Source organism: Salvia splendens, chromosome 19 (assembly GCF_004379255.2).
Source record: "Salvia splendens isolate huo1 chromosome 19, SspV2, whole genome shotgun sequence".
Taxonomy (NCBI): domain Eukaryota; kingdom Viridiplantae; phylum Streptophyta; class Magnoliopsida; order Lamiales; family Lamiaceae; genus Salvia; species Salvia splendens.
This window is the reverse complement of record NC_056050.1, coordinates 22,028,296-22,051,346: the sequence shown is the minus strand read 5'-3', so window position 1 is coordinate 22,051,346 and position 23,051 is coordinate 22,028,296. Positions and strand designations below refer to the sequence as shown.

General features: G+C 38.2%; 2 protein-coding genes and 1 long non-coding RNA gene across 5 annotated transcripts; 1 reads left to right on the top strand and 2 right to left on the bottom strand.

The window, feature by feature from the left end:
• Positions 1 to 756: 756 nt before the first annotated feature.
• On the bottom strand, positions 757 to 7,083 carry LOC121779687 (pleiotropic drug resistance protein 1-like). The gene is made up of 17 exons (XM_042177061.1): positions 6,589 to 7,083; positions 6,378 to 6,498; positions 6,116 to 6,289; positions 5,870 to 6,029; positions 5,687 to 5,763; positions 4,172 to 5,217; positions 3,932 to 4,092; positions 3,750 to 3,853; positions 3,508 to 3,658; positions 3,270 to 3,421; positions 2,857 to 3,189; positions 2,480 to 2,770; positions 2,176 to 2,393; positions 1,870 to 2,097; positions 1,620 to 1,791; positions 1,280 to 1,534; positions 757 to 1,203 (listed from the first exon to the last, which is right to left on the bottom strand). The coding sequence occupies exons 1-17, from the start codon at positions 6,942 to 6,944 to the stop codon at positions 940 to 942; spliced, it is 4,263 nt and encodes a 1,420-aa protein (XP_042032995.1). The 5' UTR covers positions 6,945 to 7,083; the 3' UTR covers positions 757 to 939.
• A 4,418-nt stretch (positions 7,084 to 11,501) lies between these two features.
• On the bottom strand, positions 11,502 to 17,666 carry LOC121778262 (pleiotropic drug resistance protein 1-like). The gene is made up of 20 exons (XM_042175582.1): positions 17,126 to 17,666; positions 16,942 to 17,062; positions 16,684 to 16,857; positions 16,457 to 16,616; positions 16,293 to 16,369; positions 16,044 to 16,188; positions 15,681 to 15,982; positions 15,324 to 15,605; positions 14,914 to 15,230; positions 14,676 to 14,836; positions 14,480 to 14,583; positions 14,254 to 14,404; positions 13,975 to 14,180; positions 13,571 to 13,903; positions 13,191 to 13,481; positions 12,854 to 13,071; positions 12,548 to 12,775; positions 12,296 to 12,467; positions 11,971 to 12,225; positions 11,502 to 11,900 (listed from the first exon to the last, which is right to left on the bottom strand). Exons 1-20 carry the CDS (start codon positions 17,467 to 17,469, stop codon positions 11,643 to 11,645), a joined length of 4,299 nt encoding a protein of 1,432 aa, XP_042031516.1. The 5' UTR covers positions 17,470 to 17,666; the 3' UTR covers positions 11,502 to 11,642.
• Positions 16,227 to 18,121, top strand: LOC121778263. Of its 3 annotated transcripts, none has more exons than XR_006045644.1 (4): positions 16,227 to 16,389; positions 16,533 to 16,595; positions 16,690 to 16,913; positions 17,943 to 18,121. It is a non-coding gene; the product is annotated as an uncharacterized LOC121778263 (long non-coding RNA). The 3 variants fall into 3 exon arrangements; XR_006045645.1 differs by lacking the exon at positions 17,943 to 18,121 and adding an exon at positions 17,203 to 17,335; XR_006045643.1 differs by lacking the exon at positions 17,943 to 18,121 and adding an exon at positions 17,069 to 17,208.
• Positions 18,122 to 23,051: the final 4,930 nt, after the last annotated feature.

Genomic DNA, 23,051 nt, shown 5'->3' with positions numbered 1-23,051 from the left:
TTTAAAAAATTATATTATCAAGCAAATTTTAATACTATAAGTAAAAAATTAGTAATAAATTGATTATTACTTATAACAATAATAACTACTATAATAATAATAAAAGCTATTAACTATTCCCTTCTTCTGGCATTAGGAGTCCCTTTTAAGAAAAATAAAAGATAGTGAAGAGGAAAAAGAGAGTGTAATATGTGATCCCTTTTTATAAACTATTGCACTAGATTTTATAATAAAATGTAAGATTGCACTAGATTTTATTTTATAATAAAATGTAAGTATAGAAATCCTAATAGTGGGCGAAGGGACCAATATTATATACTATCTATTTAAGAATTCTAAAACTAAGAAAAAATATCTAAGAAAAAGTATGAAACACGAATCTTTAAAAAGTTATAGTAATGCTATTTTTCTTGTTTTTCATAATTCTTTTTACTTGTAAGACAAAAAATAAACAAACAAACAAATTGAAAGTGAGAAAATGAGAAATCAGACTATTTTTTATGGAAAAATTGTGACAAATAAACATGTCTTATAGGCCTTGTATGAAATTAGTTATTGGGTTAAGTTCAGATCTACTTAATTTGTTTTACTCCAGAAATTATTAATTAAAATACTATCAAGAAGATGCATTTTACGATAGATAGTGTTAGTTTTAAAATGTTAATAAAAAATGAATAAATAAAATTAAATTTACTAAACCAAAAATGTGTAGAACGCACACATCAAGTTATGGACAGTGCATACTGCATAAAGAAGTGAACAAAAATTATAGGAGTATATATTGATTCGATAAAGCAAAACTATGGTATACAAAACTATTTAATAAAAATAAAAATAAAATGGCTACGGCCTTGATCAGAAATGGTTTCATCATCTGATATAGTACACACTAATACAAATTGGCAAAAATGAAAATAAATGGATGAGAAATGGTTTTGATCATCTTCTCTGGAAGTTGAAGGTCCGAATGGAGAAGGCGAAGATGAAAGTGAAAAGAGCCACGAATCCGAGAAGCACCCCTGCCACCAATCCCAGCTGGCTCCTCTCGAAACCGAAGTAGTCTTTCAAGAACTGTTTCACGGTCGTGTCTGCTTGGTCGGACATGAAATCCTCAATCTCCCCGAACTGTGTCACAATCATGCCGTACAATGTGTACGCCATTGGCGTTGCCCAGTAGTACCATCTCACCCATATTGGCATCCTCTGTTACACAAAGCCATGTATTTTTACTCAATATTTTGATCATTAATTTACTACTCCTGTAATGGAGAAATCTTACCGGACGAGGGATGACGAATCCTGAGAAGAGATTCCAGATTCCGTAGAAGAAGGAGGAGATGATGGCGGCGACGTTGTGGTTGGGGGTGACGGCGACGGTCATCATCCCGTAGAGGACGAAGTAGAGCAGCGAGAAGAAGAAGAAGAACAAGAACCAGAAGAATTTTTCGGCGGTCCAGTCGAATCCCATCATTGAGTAGACGATGAGGCCGTAGACGACGGATTGGACGAAGACGTAAGGGATCTCAATCAGAAACTGCACCAAAAATTAGTTTGTTTGATAATGAACTTGATGAGATTTAGTAGAAACTTTATGGAGAATTTGATTGTTGCTTGCTTACTTGTGAGAATGCATAGGGTAAGGCCGAGTACATTCCGGCCGCTCTTTCTCTGTAAAACACGGTTCTCTCAATAGCCACCACGGGCTGGACCGTTGAACCATATTGGAATCCCAAGAAGTTGATGGAAGCATACATTGAGCCCATTGCGTTCAACAGATCTTGTTGCGTCTTCCTGTTATTCGCATGTTTCTAAATTTAGTATTTGAGTAGGTACATGTGTGACTGAGTTTTGAGTTTGAGTTTTAGTTACCATTTAGAGCCGAGGTCCCAGAACATGGTCCCGAAGATGAGGGCAATGAAGGTCGTGAACAGGAATCTCACGGCCGTGTAAGGAGGATTCCTCCAATAAGACCAGTGTTGTTTCCACAGGCAAGCAATGCATTGTGTGAGGAATGATTGGGAGTATTGTGTGGGGAAGTATAAATCTTTCGTGCCAGGGCGTGGGACGTTTAGTTCCTTGATCAATGCTTTGTTCCTCCTGCAAAAACTCGAGTTTATAAGCGTATATGAAGAAAGCTAGTGTATGATATAGTACAACATTTGTTGAGTGACTTACTGGTATAAGTCTGATTTCTTGTAGTGATCAACAAAGTCTACTCCTAGCAATAGCTCTTGTGCTGAAGTGGTGGCTTCGAGCATCCATGTAGCCGGGTTGTAGCCATCTTTGATCTTCGATACTCCTTCAACTGATTCGAAGTATTTGATTAGATGGGTTGATTGGCGTCCTAGAGGTCCCACGTAGATTTCTTCTCCTCCTCGTTTCATCAGGAATAGCTGCCAAAGACATCCGAAGTTATTATATATGTGTTGTTGGTTATTTGGTAGAGCGAGCGTATAGTATATATAGGTAAGTAGGGTACCTCATCGAATGCTTCAAAGATGTCGATGCTAGGCTGATGGATCGTGCAGACCACAGTTCTTCCGGTGTTGACAGTGTTCCTGACAGTTCTCATCACAATTGCAGCAGCTCTTGCGTCAAGCCCTGAAGTCGGCTCATCCATGAATATGATCGAAGGGTTCGCCACAAGCTCAACTGCAATTGTTAGCCTCTTTCGTTGCTCGGTTGAGAGGCCGTTGACCCCTGGCAATCCTACTAATGCCCCTCTCAAACTGGTGAGCTCTACAAGTTCCATCACCTCCTCAATGAACATCTGTGATTGAGCACAACAGATTATCATCAATCTGATTCTTGAAATCTTATCATAAATTAAAAGAAGTTTAATGTATGAATAGGAACCTTTCTAGTCTCAGACTCCACTTCTTTGGGCAGACGCAACCACGCTGAGTAGACAAGGGACTCGTACACAGTGACATTCGGAGAGTGGATGTCGTTCTGCTCACAGTATCCAGAAATCCGAGCGAATGTTGCTTGGTTCTTTGGATACCCGGAGATTGTGATTTCCCCATCAATGTAGCCACCCGTTTTCCTTCCAGCCAACACGTCCATAAGTGTGGTTTTACCAGCTCCACTAACTCCCATCAAAGCTGTGAGAACACCAGGCCTAAAAGCTCCACTTACACCCTTCAACAATTCCAATCTATCTTCAGTGGCTCCTTGGGCTTTCATTTCCTACAAACCAAAACAAGTTACTTCATTTTATCAAATGTACATCATCACTATATTGATTAATTTCTAACTCTTCAACTTACTGGTGGCATGTCAACTGAGTATCTAATGTCATCAAATGTGATGGAATGTGGCTCAAATGGGAGCACCATTCCTCTGTTGCTGTTTCCAGTCGCAACAACAGCGACACCTTCATCTTCTGCTTCGGGTAAGACAGCTTGAGGCTTGTCGAATGCTGCACCATTTGTTTAAAAACCAATATTAACACTCATGTATTCAACACTAAAAAAAATGAATACATTTAATGATGTTAACACTCACCATTGAGATAAGTGAGTGAAACAAGGTAAAGAATGTTGAATAGCCATATGAATCCAACGGAAGCCCCTACTCCGATCCAATACCAATACGTTTGCGGGTAGAATCCCCGGCTTTCCATGAGAATAACTCCTAATTTTGTACCGTTTACCATCTACAAGAATGATCATAACATAAACCATCAACATTTAGTATACATCAAAAGATAATAGTAATAGTAATAGTAATTAACAATAATATCTTACTCTGCTCCAACTGTGTCCTGTGAACTCATTGACCATAATAGCATTCTGGAAGTACATCAAGGGTGAGGCATAGTATCCCCATATCCACCATGACTTCACATCCTCTGCAGATTTTCCAAATATATATAAGTAATGCTCGAGAATACGAAAAACGTCTGTAAAAACATGATCTTCATTCATACCTCGTGACAACACAAATCCACCTAATGCAAAGAGCAGAAGCAACGCAAACAAACCAAACGTGTTTGCAACAATCATGTTCCTCCCTGCAGCTCCAATGAATCTGAACAGCGCGGATGCCGCTTGATGCACAACCAACAACAACAAATACTGCTTCAGAAACCTACATCATAAATTTCTCAATCAATACCTCATTCATTGAATCATTTCCCGATGTAAGCCGAAACAATTGTTAAACATACCTTGACACATTTGGATCAAATCCGATGACGTAGTAGGTCAGAAAAACCCATATACCGACTTCAACAAAGGTGATCGGAATCTTCAACACCCACGATGGAATAGCATAGGCCCACGGCGGGAAGAAAAACATATCCCTCTGCTTGTAAAAAACAGGGAGCTTGTAAATCGTCATCGCCAGCTCCGACATCCCGTTAAACATAACCATAATAACGGTGAAAAAGAGAGCGCCTGTGTAGACGCCACCGTCTGCCACATCATCTTTACTCATCTCAGTCCGGAAGAAAACCGCCAAGGTAACAAGTGAAATGATGGTTATTTGGAACAACTTGAAGAAGTAAACAAACGAGTTCCTCTTCATCAACAAATACTCTCTATCAGTGCATGCTTTCAACATATCCTTACTCCCCAAGCCGTACTTCTCCGTAGTCAAGGCGGCGGGGTGGCTCTTGCTTCTGTCGAACGGGACAGCAAGCTCCTGGGAGACTCTCTGGCCGCTGACAGAGGACTTGAACGCCGCCGCGAACTCCTTAACCGGTATGTAGCGGTAAGGCTGGTCGCGGTGGGCCCAGTATTGTTGCTGGTCTTTTTTGGAGGTGACCTCTTGTAAGAAATCGGCGACTCCTTTTCTCTCCGGGCATTTGAAGCCCATTGATTCGAAGAATCCGAGGACTTCGTCACGGGGGCCTTGGTAGACGACCTGGCCGTCGGATAGGAGGACGATGTCGTCGAAGAGGGCGTAGGTTTCAGGAGCCGGCTGGAGGAGGGAGATGAATGCGGTGCCCTTCATGATGTGGACTTGCTGTCGGAGCATGTTCACGATTTGGAAGGTGGTGGAGCTGTCGAGGCCGGTCGAGATCTCGTCCATGAAGAGAGCCCGGGCGGGCCCCACGAGCATTTCTCCGGTCGTGACGCGCTTTTTCTGCCCCCCTGAGATTCCTCGGACCATTTCATCGCCGACCAGTGTGTCGGCGCAGATGTCGAGTCCGAGGACTTTGAGTACGTAATCGGTGATGACATTTGCTGCGTCTCCTTCTGTTGCTGTCGCCTGCATTCATTTTTATGATTATGATACTCAGCTCGTCTGGGATTTTAAGAAATCTCATGGAAAGTTACTTTTATAGTATATTACTACTAGTTTTATATTGAAAAATAATTAGAATTTAAGGTTTATTACCTAAATTAGTAAAATGCAAAGGAAACAATTATTTACGTACTAATAAAAATGGCAAATTGAGATGATTAATGATGGATAGAGAGAGTATTTTATTTTATTTTTTCTTGAACAAGAAACAACATCATGGTCTAACAATTAAATACTACTACAAATGCAATTTGTGTCAAATCTATTTTTACATATGAAATCTTGCTTATTATATTCCAGTAGAATTATATAGTAAAATATTATGTGTACTATATTATATTTTGCCATCACATTAATGTACAGAAAAAGCGAAACAATTGAACATGGCACACAATAATTGACTTGGCTAAACATAATTATCAGACAAAAATACCTTCATGTAGATATCAATATCAGGATCTGGTTTAATGTTGGCTGCTTTCTCTCTTCTTGATAATTCAGCCAGCATCTCTAGTAAAATTAATAAACAACAATAATTCAATAACTACAAAGTCATAAAATTTCACACATGATCATAATCGAAATTGTAATATTCTATATTTGTAATTGTACAAACCGTAGCGTGAGCCAACTCCTTGGCATCTGGCAGAAAACGCTAAGGTTTCTCTAACGGTCATTTCTCCAATATGCAGATCATGTTGGCTTATGTATGCTGCCGTTTTCTGCGGGATGAACTCGTCCATCCCGTGTCCGTTATAAGTCACCTTGCCGGACACCTAATGCAATAAATTGAATAATAGATTAAAATAGTGTTTATTTTATGAAATTTGTTGTAATTAAATATGTATGTAGTTAGTCTTACTTGTAGTGATTGATCAAGCTTTCCAGCCAAAGCAAGCAAAAGGGTTGTTTTCCCAGAGCTTGGAGGGCCTAAAAGTAGAGTCATCCTACTTGGTTTGATGACCCCACTAACATCTTTCAAAATGGTGAAGGGCTTCTTTTGGCTAGGAAGTATGTGAAGGAAATTCAAAAACCCCTAGAAAAAAATTATGAATAAACAGTTAATCACGTGTCATGTGTATACTGATGATGTCACTATATACGGCGAAGAAACAACTTGTTACCTCTATTATGTTGACGTTGAAGTTGATAAAAGTAGGAAGAGATCTCTTTGCACTATATGCATGAGCATCAATGTTGAGATTCTCATATCTCACCTCAATTGTTGGTATATCAATCCCAACCCTAGAAACAATACAAAAACCATTAGAGTTAGATCACACCTCCACATACACATACAAAGCATAAAGATAAAAAAAAATACTACTATAGTACCTATCAATTCTGTTTCTGTGCTTGAGCAAGAACTTCTCATTATCATCCTCCACATTGGCAACCAACCTCTCAACCAACTTCCTCTTGTCTTCATAGCCAAGATTCTCGATCTCAACCTCGTTGGCGCCTTTTGATCCGAAGATGAGGCCTTTCCTGAGGCGATCGAAGGTGGGAAGTTTCTCGAGGGCCGCCCATCTCAATGCTTCTTCATCATCTTCCTCACGCGAAGAGCGAGAGAAGACCTCCATTCCGGTGTTCCTCCATATGTTGGAGCTGTTTGCTCTGTAGCTCGCGCTTGCTCTCGAACTCGTTGCTCTCAAACTATTACTAGCTTTAAACAGCTCCCCTGCATCCATTTCTCACCACAAAACCTCTCAAAACAAGCCTCTGTTTTTTCTTTTCCTTTTCTTGGAATTTAGAGATGATTTTTTGATAAATAAATGAATGGGAAGCAAATTCAGTATTTTTTTTTTGAACTTTTGTTGCAATGAAAGAATGAAGATATTGTTTAGATTGTTAATTGTTGGGGGATTGTATCATTTATATATATAGAGGTAGATAAGGTATGGTCTATGCATAATTGAATGCGGTTTTTGGTCTTTAAAGTCATGAGTTTCTCATTTGAAAAGTCTGAATTTTATTTTTTGATTACTGACGAAACTTGTGACCATCCCTTCTAGTAAAATTGAAATTTTGGTCAATAGTTTGCTCCTGAGGTTGCCAGCTTCTGATTGGCTGCTGAGGCGCTTGGTCAACCAAAATAGGCCTAAATCTACACTTGTGGAAATAAATTATGTGGAGCCATTTTATAGTTATAATAACTTAATATTGCATGTGTCAGTAGTGCTGATAATAATTTAGTATCGTTCAATTAATTGATTATATAAGTGTGAAGTAGTGTTATTTAAATATTTAATAAATCGATCGTCATTAAGTGCGTAACTCCCTTCTGATAATTCGCATCCTAGCCGTGGGATTCAAGAAAGAGACGATAAAAGAATGAAATAAATAATTGATAATTGATAAATCATTACCCCAAAATTGGGTTAGTGAACAGTGTGTTACCAAATTTGGGTACGTAGATAATTTCCATTTTGTGCAAATCTCTTTATTTAAAATATTTAAAAAATATATATCAAATCTAATGTAATTTTATAAGGATTCTAATGATACTTTAATTGTATATGTTTATAATGTTGTCACACTAATTATAAAGGTTATCACGCCAATTATACAATATCGTAACACCAGCTGTAAAATGCCATTACACCATTATACAATGTCTTCACATTAATTGTATATTATCATCATAAAAATCAATAAATACCATCATAACTCTTAACAGAAATCGTATTTATAATGACCATGTAAATTATACTCCATGTATGAACCCATGTAAATAAGATTAATAAAGATTTAGTTAGAATTCTAATGAAATTACATTTAGTATGACAGGGGTGCGATTCGTTGCTAACTTTTCTTAAATTGCTAACTCATCAACGCAGTGTATTAAAAATATCAACACGATGATACTGAAATATAAACATAAACTTAAGTTGATATTTTAATACATTATATTGACATTGATATTTAAATATCAACACAATTTATTAAAATGTCAACACAAATATGTGCTGATATTTTAAGGTGATCGTGTTGACATTTTTAATACACTACGTTGATGAGTTAACAACTTAACATTTTAAGAAAAATTAGCATTTTAACGCACCTCTAGTATGACATATATTTTGTGAAAAATAGTTTATATTAAGAAATTTATACTACAACATTTAAAATTTGAAGTTATTTTAAAGAAAATAGTTTCCAAATAATTATATTTCATACTCTGATAAAAAATGGAATCATCAAAGTTGATTTTATGTTAAAACGATTAAAATATATTTAAGTTAAAATTATTTAAATAAGATTATTTATATCCATTAGACTGTTATGGTTTGGGTTCAATGCTTGCATCCTATGGACTATATGAAAAATACTAAATTGCCCTATATACGTGAAAATACTAGTACTAAGTATGTTGTTATTTGAATATTTTAAAAATAGTTATGCGTATTCATAATAAAAAATCTAAAACAAAATAAACTAATTAAGACAATTTCTCTTATGACGTAACATTTTATGCAAATTACGGAATTTGGAAACGCAAATTTAGTGGAAATTATTGGAGTCGAGCTATGACTACATATGCGTGCAAATCACTTCAATTTTTATATTTGAAAGAAGTTTCTGGTCTCTGTTGATATGCTAATGTTAAACAAAGAACCTACAAAGAAGTAGTATCTTTTTGACGGTCTATTGTTCATTATTATATATCCTAAAATATAATTATTAATAAAATCTTCATAGATTATGTTTTAGATTATATTGGATTATTAAATGAGGTAAGGGACCCCAGCCATCACCATTTCCTACAAGCTTCCAAAACCAACTCTCAATTTTATGGAGTATATTATAATAATCTGTTAAGACTTGATTATTATACTATAAATAGGATAACATAAGCTAAAATAACTCGGGCTTTCCTAAAATTAAATATCCTATTTTTTTCTATATAAAAAAAATTAACACTGATTATCTATTTATCTGTTTATGACTTGAATCCCTAACTCATCAAATAGAAGAGAAGGATCTTAGTAATTAACTTGCACTTTATCGTCAAACTGTCTTTTGCGGGTGAATTCTCCTTTTGGCTTTGTCTTTAATTCTTCATTTTGTGAATTTGGTTGTGTTTGACTTTAATTCTTCTAGAACCCAACGCATAAACGTTTCATTCAAGTAATAATAGTAAAAAAAAATTATATTCCTAGTATCCTCCTACGCATTGAAGTTCATTTATAGTAAAAAAAAAACTAAAGTAAAAAAACAGGTTAATAGTTTTTTATATCCCTAATTTTATTTTATGTAAAAAAATATTTCAAAATTTTTCATCAAATATCACAAACTTTCAACATATTTTACAAAATGTCATGTGATATAAAAATTTCACCTCAACATATTAAACTATATCACTTTATCACAAAATAAACCGAGGAACACTAATTTAAGTACGAAACAAAAGTTTAGGATTTTTTTGAAATACGGTAAAAATTAAGGACACAAAACAATATTATTTTTTTATTTGCCGCTAAAACAACGTTGTTTAATGTGTTAGAAAAGAAAAAAATCACCACAAAATACAACGAGATGAATCAGATTTTCATCAACAAATTTTATATAAATAGATATTTTATGGAAAATGCTGAAAGTTGGAGACATTTGATGGAATAGTGAAAGATAGAAAGATTTTCTAGAGTAAAGTTTAAGACAGCACACTATGGAAACTAACTTGTCAAATGTGTATAGAAAGATTTTTATTTGAGCATTCTCTTGAAATAAGTTTGGACTTTTGGGTTTGAAAATCTATGGAATCTTTTTCACATTCTAGAAGGAGTACGGTATATATGGGCCGACCAAATTAAAAGCCAATTTTCTTTTAGAACTTCTACTAATCCAGCCCAAATTCATGTAAGATACTGAGTCCATCAAAACCTTGCAAACGACGTCGTTTGTGGAGATTTTTTTTTTTATCAAAGACATCCAAGTGATAATTTTTACGTAACAAGAGATTTTTATTAGTCAATTCACAACTAAAAAAGCACTAAATATAGATTCCATTTTATTCGTCTTTAGTTGCATTTATTCTACACCTACTTTGCCTAAATTTTGCCGACCACTATTAAAAACAACCTTAGTTTTTACATATGTCATGTTAAATGTGTTTTGTTCCGGCGGTGGTGGTCTTGACATGTGAATAATGACAAAGTAAAATGAAATGTGCATAAACGAAATTGATCGAAAAAATTGGCTCCCTCGAAAATGCAAGTGCTAAGTGCAATTCTAATGGTAGATATTCTGTGTCTCAGTATATAAGTCACATTTTGCTATTTTGGTAAGATATGGATTTCAAAAGTATTACTGACTGCATACCTTTCATGATTGATAAGATAAACGAATGACTTTTTTTTTCGTTACGGTAATTTCTCCAATTTCACTCTTGAGATATGAATCTAATCAAGATTAGTTCAGATGATAGAAATTACCGATTGTTGTGGGAGGGTAGTGATAAAATACAAACTCTATATATTGTACAAACTTCAAACTTTTCAACGCAGTGTCAACACAATATCAACACTGTAAAATTTCAAGATTTTGATGTCAACACAATATTAACACAATGTCAACACGATGTCAATCGTTGACATTGTGTTGATATTTTCTGTTGCTGTTATTTTGTCATTTGTTGATATTTTTTAACCGTCCAAATCATAGTTTTAAGTTTGTATAATATTTAGAGTTTGCATTTGATTATATTGACGTCACTTATTATACTTTTATCAACTTATTTGAGCTCCTGAAAATTATGTTGGGCTTGAGGTCTGACTAAAAGCCCACACCAATACTAGGCTCTTTGAATTTAGTACTACTTCAAAGGTATGGAACGACGCCGTTTGGTCTGCCCTAATTCTCAAATTGTAGTTTGTATGCCCTAATTACCGCCCGCAATTCCCCAATTGGGTAAATTTTCAATTCTTTTAGCAGGCGACGACAAATAGTGAATCTGTGGCTCCATTACAGTAAGTTTGTTTTTTTTATTAGCGAGTAAATAACAGTTTTATTGCATAATGTTTGGGGTGATGATTTCTTGCATTTTTTAATTGCATTATAACTCGTGCCAACTAGGTTTGAGCTGCAATAGGTGATTTGGGAAGTTAGGTTTCGATTTTGAATAGATTATTGCTGTAAAAATGTGTTATCATGTTGGTCTTAAAACTGAACCAACAAATAAAGAATCAAGCTTGTAGATTTGTTTGAATAAGTCTTGTCTGCAATGTTTTTATTTGTACTAGGGTGGATAGTAGTGAAATTGAAGATATATAGAAGGAAATGCAGCTTTAACCAAGAAAAGTTTTGTTGAAATACTAATACTAATACTTAAGGTCTAACAAATAGTGCAACAAACATAGTATTTGAGGACTCTGATACAAAGTTGTTGTTTATCTTTTCTGGAAGTTGAGCATCTTGATGGCATATGCAAATATGAGAGTGAAAGTGATGACGAACACGAGAAGCATGGATGCCACGAATCCCACCATACTATATTTGAAGTCGAAGTAGTTTCTCAAGAATTGTTCAACAGTTTCCCCAGAAGCCATCACATTCTGGTTTTTCCCGAATTGAGTAACAAGCATACCATACAAGCTATAAGCCGGGGGGCATAACCAGTAGTACCATCGAAAATACACAGGCATAGTCTGTCATTTGCAGAAGCAGTTAGTTATCCGTTAACATTCAGAATAACTGAAAAACATTTCTGTAACTTACAGGGCGTGGGATGATGAAGCCCGAGAAGATATTCCACAGTCCATAGAAGAAAGAAGAGCTAATGTTGGCTACAGTTTGATTAGGAGATACTGCCACAGCCACCATGCCGTATAGAACATAGAATTGCAATGTGATGAAAAGGAAATACAAGAGCCAGAAGAATTTCTCAGCACTCCAATCGAATCCAATCATTGCATAGATAGTAAGGCCATATACAGTGGATTGAACAAGGACATATGGAATCTCAATGAGGACCTGCAACAGAAAAAAGGGGCTCTTAAGTATCTCCAAACTTCAGAGGTAACTCATGTTTGTGAATACTCACTTGCGAGAGTGCGTATGGTAGATCTGAGTACATTCCTGCTGCCTTTTCTCTGTAAAAGACTGTCCGTTCAATGGAAACTACTGGCTGGACTGTCGAGCCGTACTGGAACCCCAAGAAGCTGATGCTAGCGTACATTGCACCCATGGCATTGAAGAGGTCTTGTTGATTCTCCCTGCAATTCATGACCCCATATATGGTATAACGAGCATGAAAATAATGGCATAGTTTTCTGAAAATATCAAAAGTTATTACGTTTTTGAGCCGAGATCCCAGAACATTGAGCCGAACATAAGGGCTATGAAGGCTGTGAAAGCAAATCTGACTGCTGTGTATGGGGTATTTCTCCAGTAGGACCATTGTTGTTTCCATAAGCAAGCCTTGCATTGAGTGAGGAAGGATCGAGAAAACTGCGAGGAGAAATATAGATCTTTTGTGCCAGGGCGAGGGACGCTCAATTCATTGATCAGGGCTTTATTCCTCCTACAGTATTGGTACAGTAGAGATTATTAGCTTGTCATAGCAACAATAGGCCCCAAATATATTCATATTTTTTAGTACATGTATAAGTCTGAATTTTTGTAAAGATCTGCAAAATTAGATCCCGATTGAAGCTCTTGTGCAGAAGAAGTGACTTCCAGCATCCAGGTAGCTGGATTGTATCCATTTTTAATCTTTGCTACTCCTTGTATTGCTTCAAAGTAGTTGATCATATGGCTCGAGTTGCGGCCCAGTGGCCCGACATATATCTCTTCACCTCCCCTTTTCAGCAAAAACAGCTGCCAAAACCATGGGATGAGTTCATGTAAACAAAACAGTGTCTTCTCACCGTTATATATATGTAAAAGTGAATGAGAGAAATTGAAGTTGTAGGTTTAGCTTTTCATATGGGGCATACCTCATCAAATGCTTCAAATATGTCGATGCTTGGCTGATGGATAGTGCATACCACTGTTCTTCCTGTGTTCACCGTGTTTCTGACTGTTCTCATCACAATTGCAGCAGCCCTTGCATCAAGCCCAGATGTTGGCTCATCCATAAATATGATTGAAGGATTAGCTACAAGTTCAACTGCGATTGTCAGCCGTTTTCTCTGCTCAGTTGAGAGACCAGTAACCCCATGCAACCCAACTAGTGCTCCTCTCAGCGAGTTAAGTTCTATAAGTTCCATCACCTCTTCAACGAACATCTGTTGGATAGTTGATCTACTCATAAGCCTCATAAAAGAATCGTTTAAGTATAATCTATAGAACTATGCGTAAAAGTATAACTGTTGACCTTTCTAGTTTTTGCATCCACTTCTGCAGGCAAGCGCAGCCAAGCTGAGTAAGTGAGTGACTCATGGACAGTGACATTTGGAGAATGGATGTCGTTCTGCTCACAATATCCAGAAATCCGGGCAAACGTTTCCTGTTTCTTCGGATAACCAGAGATTTTGATGTCTCCTTCAATATATCCTCCTGTTTTTCTCCCAGCTAATACATCCATCAAGGTAGTTTTACCAGCTCCACTAACGCCCATTAGAGCTGTAAGAACACCTGGCCTGAACGCCCCACTTACTTCCTTCAGGAGTACCAGTTTAGCTTCATTTGCTCCTAAAGCTTTCATTTGCTGCAAAATGATCTATAAGCATACTATTTTCTCAAGGAAACATGGATATCTTCATTAGAAGTCAAACATACTGCTGGCATGTCAACTGCGTAGCTGATGTTATTAAATGTAAGGGAATGCGGTTCAAATGGCAGGATCATTCCCCTACTCTGGTTCACATTGGCTTCTATTTCTGTGGATGAGGTTCCACCAACCTGAGCCCGAGCCCGAGCCCGAGCCCGAGCCCGAGCCCTAACTTCATCTTCTTCTGGTAATACAGCTTGTTTCTTGTCATATGCTGCAGTATTTTTTATGGCCATATTTTAGTTGCTGGAGTGTAATATCAGGAAAACACAGTGGAAAGAACTTACCATCGAGATATGTAAGACAGATCAAGTGGCCGAAGTTGAATAAAAACATGAATCCAATGCAAGCTCCCAATCCTATCCAATACCAGTAAGATTCTGGGAAGAAACCTCTAGACTCCAGCACAAGGACACCTAATTTAGTCCCATTAATCTTCTGCAAAATCATCATATCATTGTGAGTAGTTTTCTTACCAAATGCTAGTATGCAATGATTGATGTGTTGGCTAACCTTACTCCAACTGTGTGCTGTGAATTCGTTAACAAGAATTGCATTTTGAGCATACATCAATGGTGAGGACCAGTAACCCCATAACCACCATTTCTTTACACTGTCTGTGTTTCCAATCAAAATAAACGTAATGAGACAACAACCCACTATTTCACGTGAGATGGATGTGAATGAACAATTCATCTATAATTCATACTTCGTGACAGGACAAATCCGCCTAGTGCAAAAAGCATGAGCATAGAGAACATGCCAATTGTGTTTGCTACAATCATATTCCTTGCTGCTACTGCGATAAATCTGAATAGTCCTCCTGCTAGCTGGTTTACGAAAAAGAGCAAGAGGTACTGCTTCACAAATCTGCATTATAAATTCTGGATCATTGATCTTAGTTGAAGGAGATGACAAAAGTAATTTATTTGTGTATGGTTGGTTACCTTCCTACATTTGGATCAAGTCCATATACATAGTAAGTTAAACCTGTCCATAGACCAACTTCAAAAAGGGCCATTGGAATGCTCAGTAACCATGGTGGAAGACCATATATCCATGGGGGGAAGAGGAACATATCCTTTTGTTTGTAGAAGACTGGAAGCTTTCTAATTGTCATCGCAAGCTCTGACATTCCGTTGAACATGACTATAATGACAGTGAAAAATTGTACCCCGGTGTATATGCCTCCGTCAGTGATGTTGTCTTTAGACATTCTAGTTCGGAAGAACATTCCCATGGATATAACTGCCATGCTGAGGAGCTGAAGAAACAATTATCAGGAAGGCGATTTCAGTGAAGTATTTGATTTGATATAATCCATTGTAAAACTACTGTCTAGCTTGAAAATGCTTGCCTGGAAGATTTTGTAGCGATAGACAAATGAGTTTCTTCTCGTCCACAAGATTTCTCTTTGAGCACAGGCTTTCAGGAGTTCCTTATTCCCGAGAGTGTACTTTTTAGTTGTCAATGCAGCAGGATGGTTCTTGCTCCTATCATACGGAACTGCAAGCTCTTCCCCAAGCCTCCGACCAACAACAGATGATTGAAATGCCTCTGCGAATTCTCTACCTGAAACGAACTGGTATGGCTTTTCCTTATCTACCCAATATTGTTGCTGATCCTTTTTTGAGGTTACCTGCATAATATTAGTAGATTTATTATCAATCTTTCCTACGTTTTTTGTGGTGTATAACATTTTTGCATTTCTTACTTCTTGCAAGAAATCAGCCACTCCTTTTCTATCAGGGCATTTGAAACCCATGGATTCAAAGAATTCAAGCACATATTCTCTAGGACCTTGATAGACAACATGCCCCTCAGACAAAAGCACAATGTCATCGAACAGGTCATATGTCTCAGGCGCTGGCTGCAGGAGTGAGATACAAGCAGTTCCCTCCATGATGTGAACATATTGTCGAAGCATATTGATTATCTGATATGTTGTAGAACTGTCCAGTCCAGTTGATATCTCATCCATGAAAAGTGCATTAGATGGTCCAACAAGCATTTCTCCTGCATAGCTTTCTGTATTACTTTGTGTTAGTTAGTGGATCACTTTGTTTGGTTAGTTTACCTGTTGTGACGCGTTTTCTCTGCCCTCCGGAAATCCCCCTTAACATGTCATTTCCAACTAAAGTATCAGCGCATATATCAAGCCCCAAAACTTTAAGAACGTATTCTGTAACAACATTTGCTTCATCTCCTTCTGTGGCAGCCGCCTACGCTATCACAAATAGTAACATTAGAAAGTTTCTGCGTTGACACTGGCAGAGTAAATTCAAGTGTTATGGATTGATTTCCATGTATTGTAAATTTGGTTTACCTTCATGAACATATCAATGCTAGGATCTGGTTTAATGTTTGCTACTTTCTCTCTTCTTGCCAGTTCTGCCAACATCTCTGCCCGAGCCACAAAGACAGTAAGTCGACAGTAAATAACGAAAATTTTGATTTCAGAACCTTGACTATATATGAGATTTTACAAACCATATCGTGAGCCAACTCCCTGGCATCTGGCCGAAAATGCTAAGGTTTCTCTAACCGTCAATTCTCCTAAATGCAGATCATGTTGGCTGATATACGCTGCAGTTTTTTGGGGCACAAATTCATTCATTTCATGGCCATTGTAAGTCACTCTTCCTGAAACCTGGTCATGTATATCAATTAGAATCATGTTTGTTTTAAATTGGCATTCATGAAAAAGTTTGATTTACTTTTAGATCAGAATCAAGCCTTCCCGCCAAAGCCAGCAAGTAGGTCGTCTTTCCAGAACTCGGAGGGCCTAAAAGCAAGGTCAATCTGCTGGGCTTGATGATCCCACTGACATCTTTCAAAATGCTAAACGGTTTCTTTCTGCTGGGAATTATACGGAGAAAGCTCAGAATCCCCTAAGAATGAAGAGGAGCACAGATCAAATTCAGACACTTGAAGATTCAGAAATAAGGTAAGATTGTAAGAAAGGCATATATTACCTCGAAAGAGTTGATGTAGAAGTTGATGAAAGTAGGCAGAGCCCTGCTTGCTACGTATGCTTCTGCATCGATATTCAGATGCTCGTACCTCACTTCAATTGTTGGTAATTCAATTCCCACTCTGTAGAATGAAATACGTCATGACTCTGAACCAACCAAGATTATTCAAAACTCATCTCTTTACCTATCAATTCTGCTCCTGAGCCTTCTCAAGAACATCTCATTATCAATTTCCACGTTCCTGACCAACCTCTCCACCAGCTTCTTCTTGTCCTCGTGTCCGAGATCATGAACATCAACGTCCTGCGCGCCCTTTGATCCTACAAGAATCCCTCTCCTGAGACGAGCAACAGTTGGCAGTTTCTCCAGGGCAGCCCATTTCAAGGCTTCTTCGTCGTCTTCTTCATGTGTTGAGCGCCTAAACACTCCATCGGCCGTTTCCCTCCATATCCGCTTGCTGTCTTCCCTCAAGCTCATGCTCAAGGTCGAGCTCGGCCTGTTGTTCGCTCTCATGCTTCCAATCTCCATTCTCAAGTCTAGTTTTTTTTTTCTTTTTGGGTGGTGATGATAGGATGTTTACTCGATTGAGTTGAAGATGTGTTTCTACTTGTTTTGTTTCATAAACATTATGGTCTTCTTGTATTGTTACACATCTGCATGCTGGAAACTGGGGCTACTTTGTTTTGGAAATTTAGAGTTATGAATTTTTTATATAGCCTTATAGTTTGAAAATGCTACTTTTAAATGAAACTGTAATTAATGATTTCCTTCTAGATTTTTAATTATTTTTTTTCAAAAATGAATGCCTATTTTGTAGATTATCCGACTTTGTTAAATGTTTTCAGCCTCTAGAATGTGTACTAAACAACTCATAAATAAGACTTCCTAACATACAGAAATTCATCCTTCCCATATTAGAATTTTTGTTCTTAATTTTGTGATATTTATTAAATTTTATTGCATTGAAGAATGTGCTTTTATTTTTTTTGGTTTAACCACAGGTGTACCAAACCCGCCTTTTGGCGGAATCCGACTAATCATGCTCGACCGGGCTTGCGAATTAAGGCCGAAAGTCTTTCAGCGGGTGGCGGGGTAAGAATGTGCTTTTAAATGACTAATAAACTTGTTCAAAATAGAAACTATTGTCAACCATATAGTATTAACTATGACAATGCCATGATAAGTATTTCAACATGATGATTCGTTTTGTTTTGTTTTTTATTTATTTTCTGGACCGATTATATCTTTATGTTCCAAAAAGAAGACATACATAGCATAGAATCGTGCGGACGCCCGCACCGAGAGTACGTGCGGACATATGGTGTTTGTCCTAACCTTTTCTTCTTGGCAAATAAACAGAATGAGACCTTTAGCTTCTTGTATGATGTACTAGCCATAATAAGTTGGCAAGAAATAAATAGCTTCAAAATTACGACCAAATAAACTTACAAAAGCAAGAGCTAGTAGCGATTAGGCGCTTCCACTATTACAAAATAGGACCTTAGACATTAATTAGCACAAATTAATCACATATATGTGGGTTAATTAAGTGGATGGATATATACATGAGGGTAGTGATAAAATGCAAACTCATACATTGTACAAACACTAAACTTTTCAACAGAGTGTTAACACAACGTCAACACACTGTCAACACAGTGTAAAATTTCAAGATTTTGATGTCAGCACAATGTCAATACAATATCAACATAATGTCAACACAACATCAACTGTTGATATTATCTATTGTCATTATTTTGTCATCTGTTGATATTTTCTAACGGTCAAGATCATAATTTGAAGTTTGTACAATATTTAGAGTTTGCATTTGATCACATTCCTATATGTATATACGTCATTCTCTACGAGTAAGCAGTATATATCATAAATGATAAATTTATGTAGGACATAATGATCTACTATAGACTATAGTTGTTGTTTTCAAAATAATAAAATCTCTTTGGATCGCTTGACAGTTGAGGTGTAATTAATAGAATGTTGACATAACATGCTAAATGAGTAGGATTTAATTTGGTGAACCTTAGTTTAATTGCACGGGTTGATTTTTTCACTATTTGAAAGCAAAGTTTCATAGCATTTTTTAATAATCTATATATAGGGATGTAAGTTTTCTTTCATTGTAGTGTCTCTTTCTTTCTATTAAGGGTTTTGAATTTTGACCTCCACTCTAGTGATTCGAAGAAAGATTAGATATTTCTAATTTGAGTCACATAAGATGTTTAGTTTGAAATATTGCTTGTGTTTGATGTAGTAGTATTTTATCACATCAGAGCATCTGTAACCCTTGGGGTCGGGCCGCAAATTGCGAGTCCCGGCCCGTCCCATGCATTACACGGAAGGGCGGCACGGCTCAGGCCCGTCCCGGTGACGTGTGACCGGCCTGGGGAGCGTCCCGAGTCCCGGCCCGGGACGGGGTTGCACGGAGACGGGCCGCAAGTCCCGCGTCCCAGCCCAGCGTTGCACGGTGACGGGCCGGGCCGCAACCAAATTTTTTTTTTTTGAAGTTTTAAATTCGAATTTTTTTTCTATAAATACTACACCATTTTCATACACATTCAACTTCACATTCAACTTCAAATCTCTTCCTAGAATTCGAAAAAATGCCTCCTCGTCAAAGAATATTCGAAGATCAATTGACCCGAGTGTTAGGAGAGGCGGTACCGGCAATCCAAGAAGAAATGAACAACGAAGTTGAACGCTTCCAAGCTGCTATTCAAGCTCGGAACGAACAACGAACCCGGGTACCACGTACCCGGATGTATATTCACCGAGACCGTGAACAAGCTGCCTTGCGGCTTTTCACGGATTATTTCTCTAGAGATCCGCGATGGAGTGATCAGATGTTCCGTCGCCGGTTCCGGATGCGGAGGCCTTTGTTCATACGCATTGTCAACGCCGTTGTAGCTCGTGACCCGTATTTCTGCCAAACTACCGATGCTGTGGGCCGGGAAAGTATATCGACGTTGCAGAAATGCACGTCTGCCACTCGTCAACTCGCTTACGGAACTACATCAGATATGTTCGATGAGTATCTCCATGTAAGCGAGCCTACTGGACGGGAGTCCCTCGCTAGATTCTGTCGGGCAGTCGTCGAAGCATTCAAGGATACGTACTTGAGAAAGCCAACGACCGACGACGTTAGCAAGTTGGTCGACATGCACGAGCGGGCCCACGGCTTCCCGGGGATGCTTGGAAGCATCGACTGTATGCACTGGCAGTGGAAGAATTGTCCAACGGCTTGGAGAGGACAATACACTAGCGGGCACAAGGGCACACATCCCACGATTGTGTTGGAGGCCGTTGCCGATTGCAGATTGTGGATCTGGCATGCCTACTTTGGTGTCGCGGGGTCCAACAACGACCTCAATGTGTTGAACGAGTCTCCATTGTTCAACGACTTGTGTGCTGGGCGAGCACCGAACGTAGAGTTCACGGCCAACCACCGTCGGTATAGTATGGGGTACTATCTGGCAGACGGGATCTACCCTCGATGACCCGTGTTCGTGAAGACTATCACAGCTCCGACAACCGATCGGAGGGCAATGTTTGCCCAAAGGCAAGAGGCGGCTCGGAAAGATGTCGAGCGTGCATTCGGAGTCCTCCAAGCGCGGTGGGCTATCGTGAAGGGAGCGGCCCGTGGTTGGCAGCGGTCAAACATCGCCGACACAATGTATGCATGTATCATAATGCATAACATGATCGTTGAGGACGAACAAGATAACGTCACTTTGTGGAGCGACGATCCGCTCGCCAGCACCGGGAGTAACTACGTTGTCACCGAGCCGCCCGTGCAGGGCCTTCCTCACGACATCCGCAATGTCATGGCTCGTTCAGCTGCGATGCGCCAAGAGGAACAACACACTCGCCTCCAAGCCGATCTAATCGAAGAAATTTGGACTCGCAACAACGTTTTCCAGCATTGACGTTATGTTTTCATGTATATTATTTTCAGTTTGAAAATTTATATGTTGTAATTTTGCAGTATTCGATGAAATTAAATTTTCCGTGTTATAAATTTACAGCGTTTTTTATTTTACTTTCAAAATAGGTTGGAGTTGTGAATAGTGTCATTTATTAGTTGCGGCCCGGACCGCAACCTGCAGGGTTACAGCAGTTAGGGCCTGGGCCGCAACTGTAGAGGAATGATGACGTGGATGGGACTTGGGGCCGGAAATGGGGACGGGGTTACTGATGCCCTCATAGCAGTCTAATGTGTAGTATTTTCCAGTGTGATGACTCTGGTTGCATACAGTGTATTTTTCGAACACTATAATGGTGTAGTAATCTCACCTGCGTGAAAGTGCAACGTAAATCTTTAATTGTTATGATAGTAGTGTATATACTACTATATATAAAAAGTTGCAATCAACTTCAAACAATATCTTAATGTACCAAAGATCAATCTAATTTTTCACTTTTCCTTAAAATCTCACTCTCCTATAATTCTATCCCTTAGCTCTTTAACCAGCGTGTTACCACTAAATACTTACCAGCATTATTGGTAACACAGAGTTAGGCCATTTTTAATTTGTGGCAGCCCTATAATTAGTAGCGGACGTATGTATGTAGATGTAATAGTAGTAGTATATTTTATCTTTGTTATTAAACTCTTATTTATTACGGTTTCCTGCTGTTAGTCTAATAAAGACTTCCAAAAATAAATAAAACAAAATTATTTTGCTTCATTCGTCCCATAGAAATAGGCTGAATTTCTTTTTTCGTTCGTTTCATATAAATAACGCATATCTTTGTATGACAACTTTATCTTGCTTTTACTTTATTATTTATGGGTCTCATTATCCACTACATTATTTCAATTATTTTTTTTCTGCTCTCTTACTTTACTAATTACGCATTAAAATCAGTATCCCTAATTAACTTATTTCTATGGGGCGTAGCGAGCATGACAATGGTACAACCCAATTGGACTAGTAATTATTTTGTTAATGTGATGGTGACACAGACACGATAATTATATGTTCCATTCATTATTTATGCATAACTATAGGACCATATATGCAGGAGGTGACGGAAAATCATTAATTAATGTCGCTACTGGAAATTAAATTACAGCTGTGAATTGTGGGCACACAATTAAATTGTTGAAGTAGAAACTTGAAAGTCTAAATAATCATCTATAAAGTCATCAATTTATAATAGCATGATCTCCCACCTAGATCTCAATTGAAAAATCCATCACGTTACACATTAGAGCATCCGCAACGGTTGAAGGACGACATCCATCCGCCCGTGCCAGCGGCACGGCACCCGCTGTCCGCCGCTGCGCTCTCGCCGCTGGCGCGGCGCTGCTCGATGCATCGAGCACGTCCGTGCCAGCGAGCAGCTAACGTGGCGTGTTCTGATTGGCCAACGACATTTCCGTTGGAAATTCATTTTTTTATTTTTTTTAAAATTGAAAATAATACCAAAATTAAAAAAAAAATCAGATTCCCAAAAATATGACCGTTTTTCTAGATTTTTTTTGATTTTTTATATTTTTTATTCCCAAAAGCATCTATAAATAAACACATTTATCATCCATTTTTCACATCAAATCATCTCCCATTCATCTCTCATTCATATTTTTCCATACAACTTATCTACATCTTCCTCTCTCACTCAAACCCTCTCAAATGGATTTCACTAATCTCATTGCGGAAGCGGAGCGCGAAGAACAAGAATACTATGAACAATACCGTGCCGCCTATGAAGCCTATGTCACCGGGAATACCCCCGCCCCTCTTCCTTGACCAACTAGATCAACACGCCGCTACATCCATCGTGACCGGGAGGGACCCAACGAAAGGCTCGTTGCCGACTATTTTTCCGACCAGCCGCGGTTTTCACATGTCAAAAAGCTTATTTGTGTGTATTGTCAATGCATTATCCGCCCGTGTTGAATACTTTCAAACAAGTACAGACGCAACCGGTCGGCAAAGTCTCTCGGCGTTGCAGAAGTGTACGTGTGCCATCCGACAACTTGCTACTGGGTAAACAGCTGACCTCTTCGACGAGTATTTGCATGTCGGTGAGTCAACTGGAATCCTTTGCCTTCAAAATTTTTGCGACGGCGTTCGTTCAGCTTTCGG

Bases quoted from the DNA above. Each gene is read 5' to 3' on its own strand.
- LOC121779687 (XM_042177061.1), bottom strand. From the start codon at position 6,944: ATGGATGCAGGGGAGCTGTTTAAAGCTAGTAATAGTTTGAGAGCAACG. The intron at 1,535-1,619 runs GTAAGCAAGCAA...TTTTTGGTGCAG, and splicing joins TACCCTATGCATTCTCACAA to TTTCTGATTGAGATCCCTTA. The intron at 1,204-1,279 runs GTAAGATTTCTC...TTTGTGTAACAG, and splicing joins GATTCGTCATCCCTCGTCCG to AGGATGCCAATATGGGTGAG.
- LOC121778262 (XM_042175582.1), bottom strand. From the start codon at position 17,469: ATGGAGATTGGAAGCATGAGAGCGAACAACAGGCCGAGCTCGACCTTG. The intron at 16,189-16,292 runs GTAAACCAAATT...GTGATAGCGTAG, and splicing joins GCATTGATATGTTCATGAAG to GCGGCTGCCACAGAAGGAGA. The intron at 13,482-13,570 runs GTCAACAGTTAT...ACTATCCAACAG, and splicing joins TGGATGCAAAAACTAGAAAG to ATGTTCGTTGAAGAGGTGAT.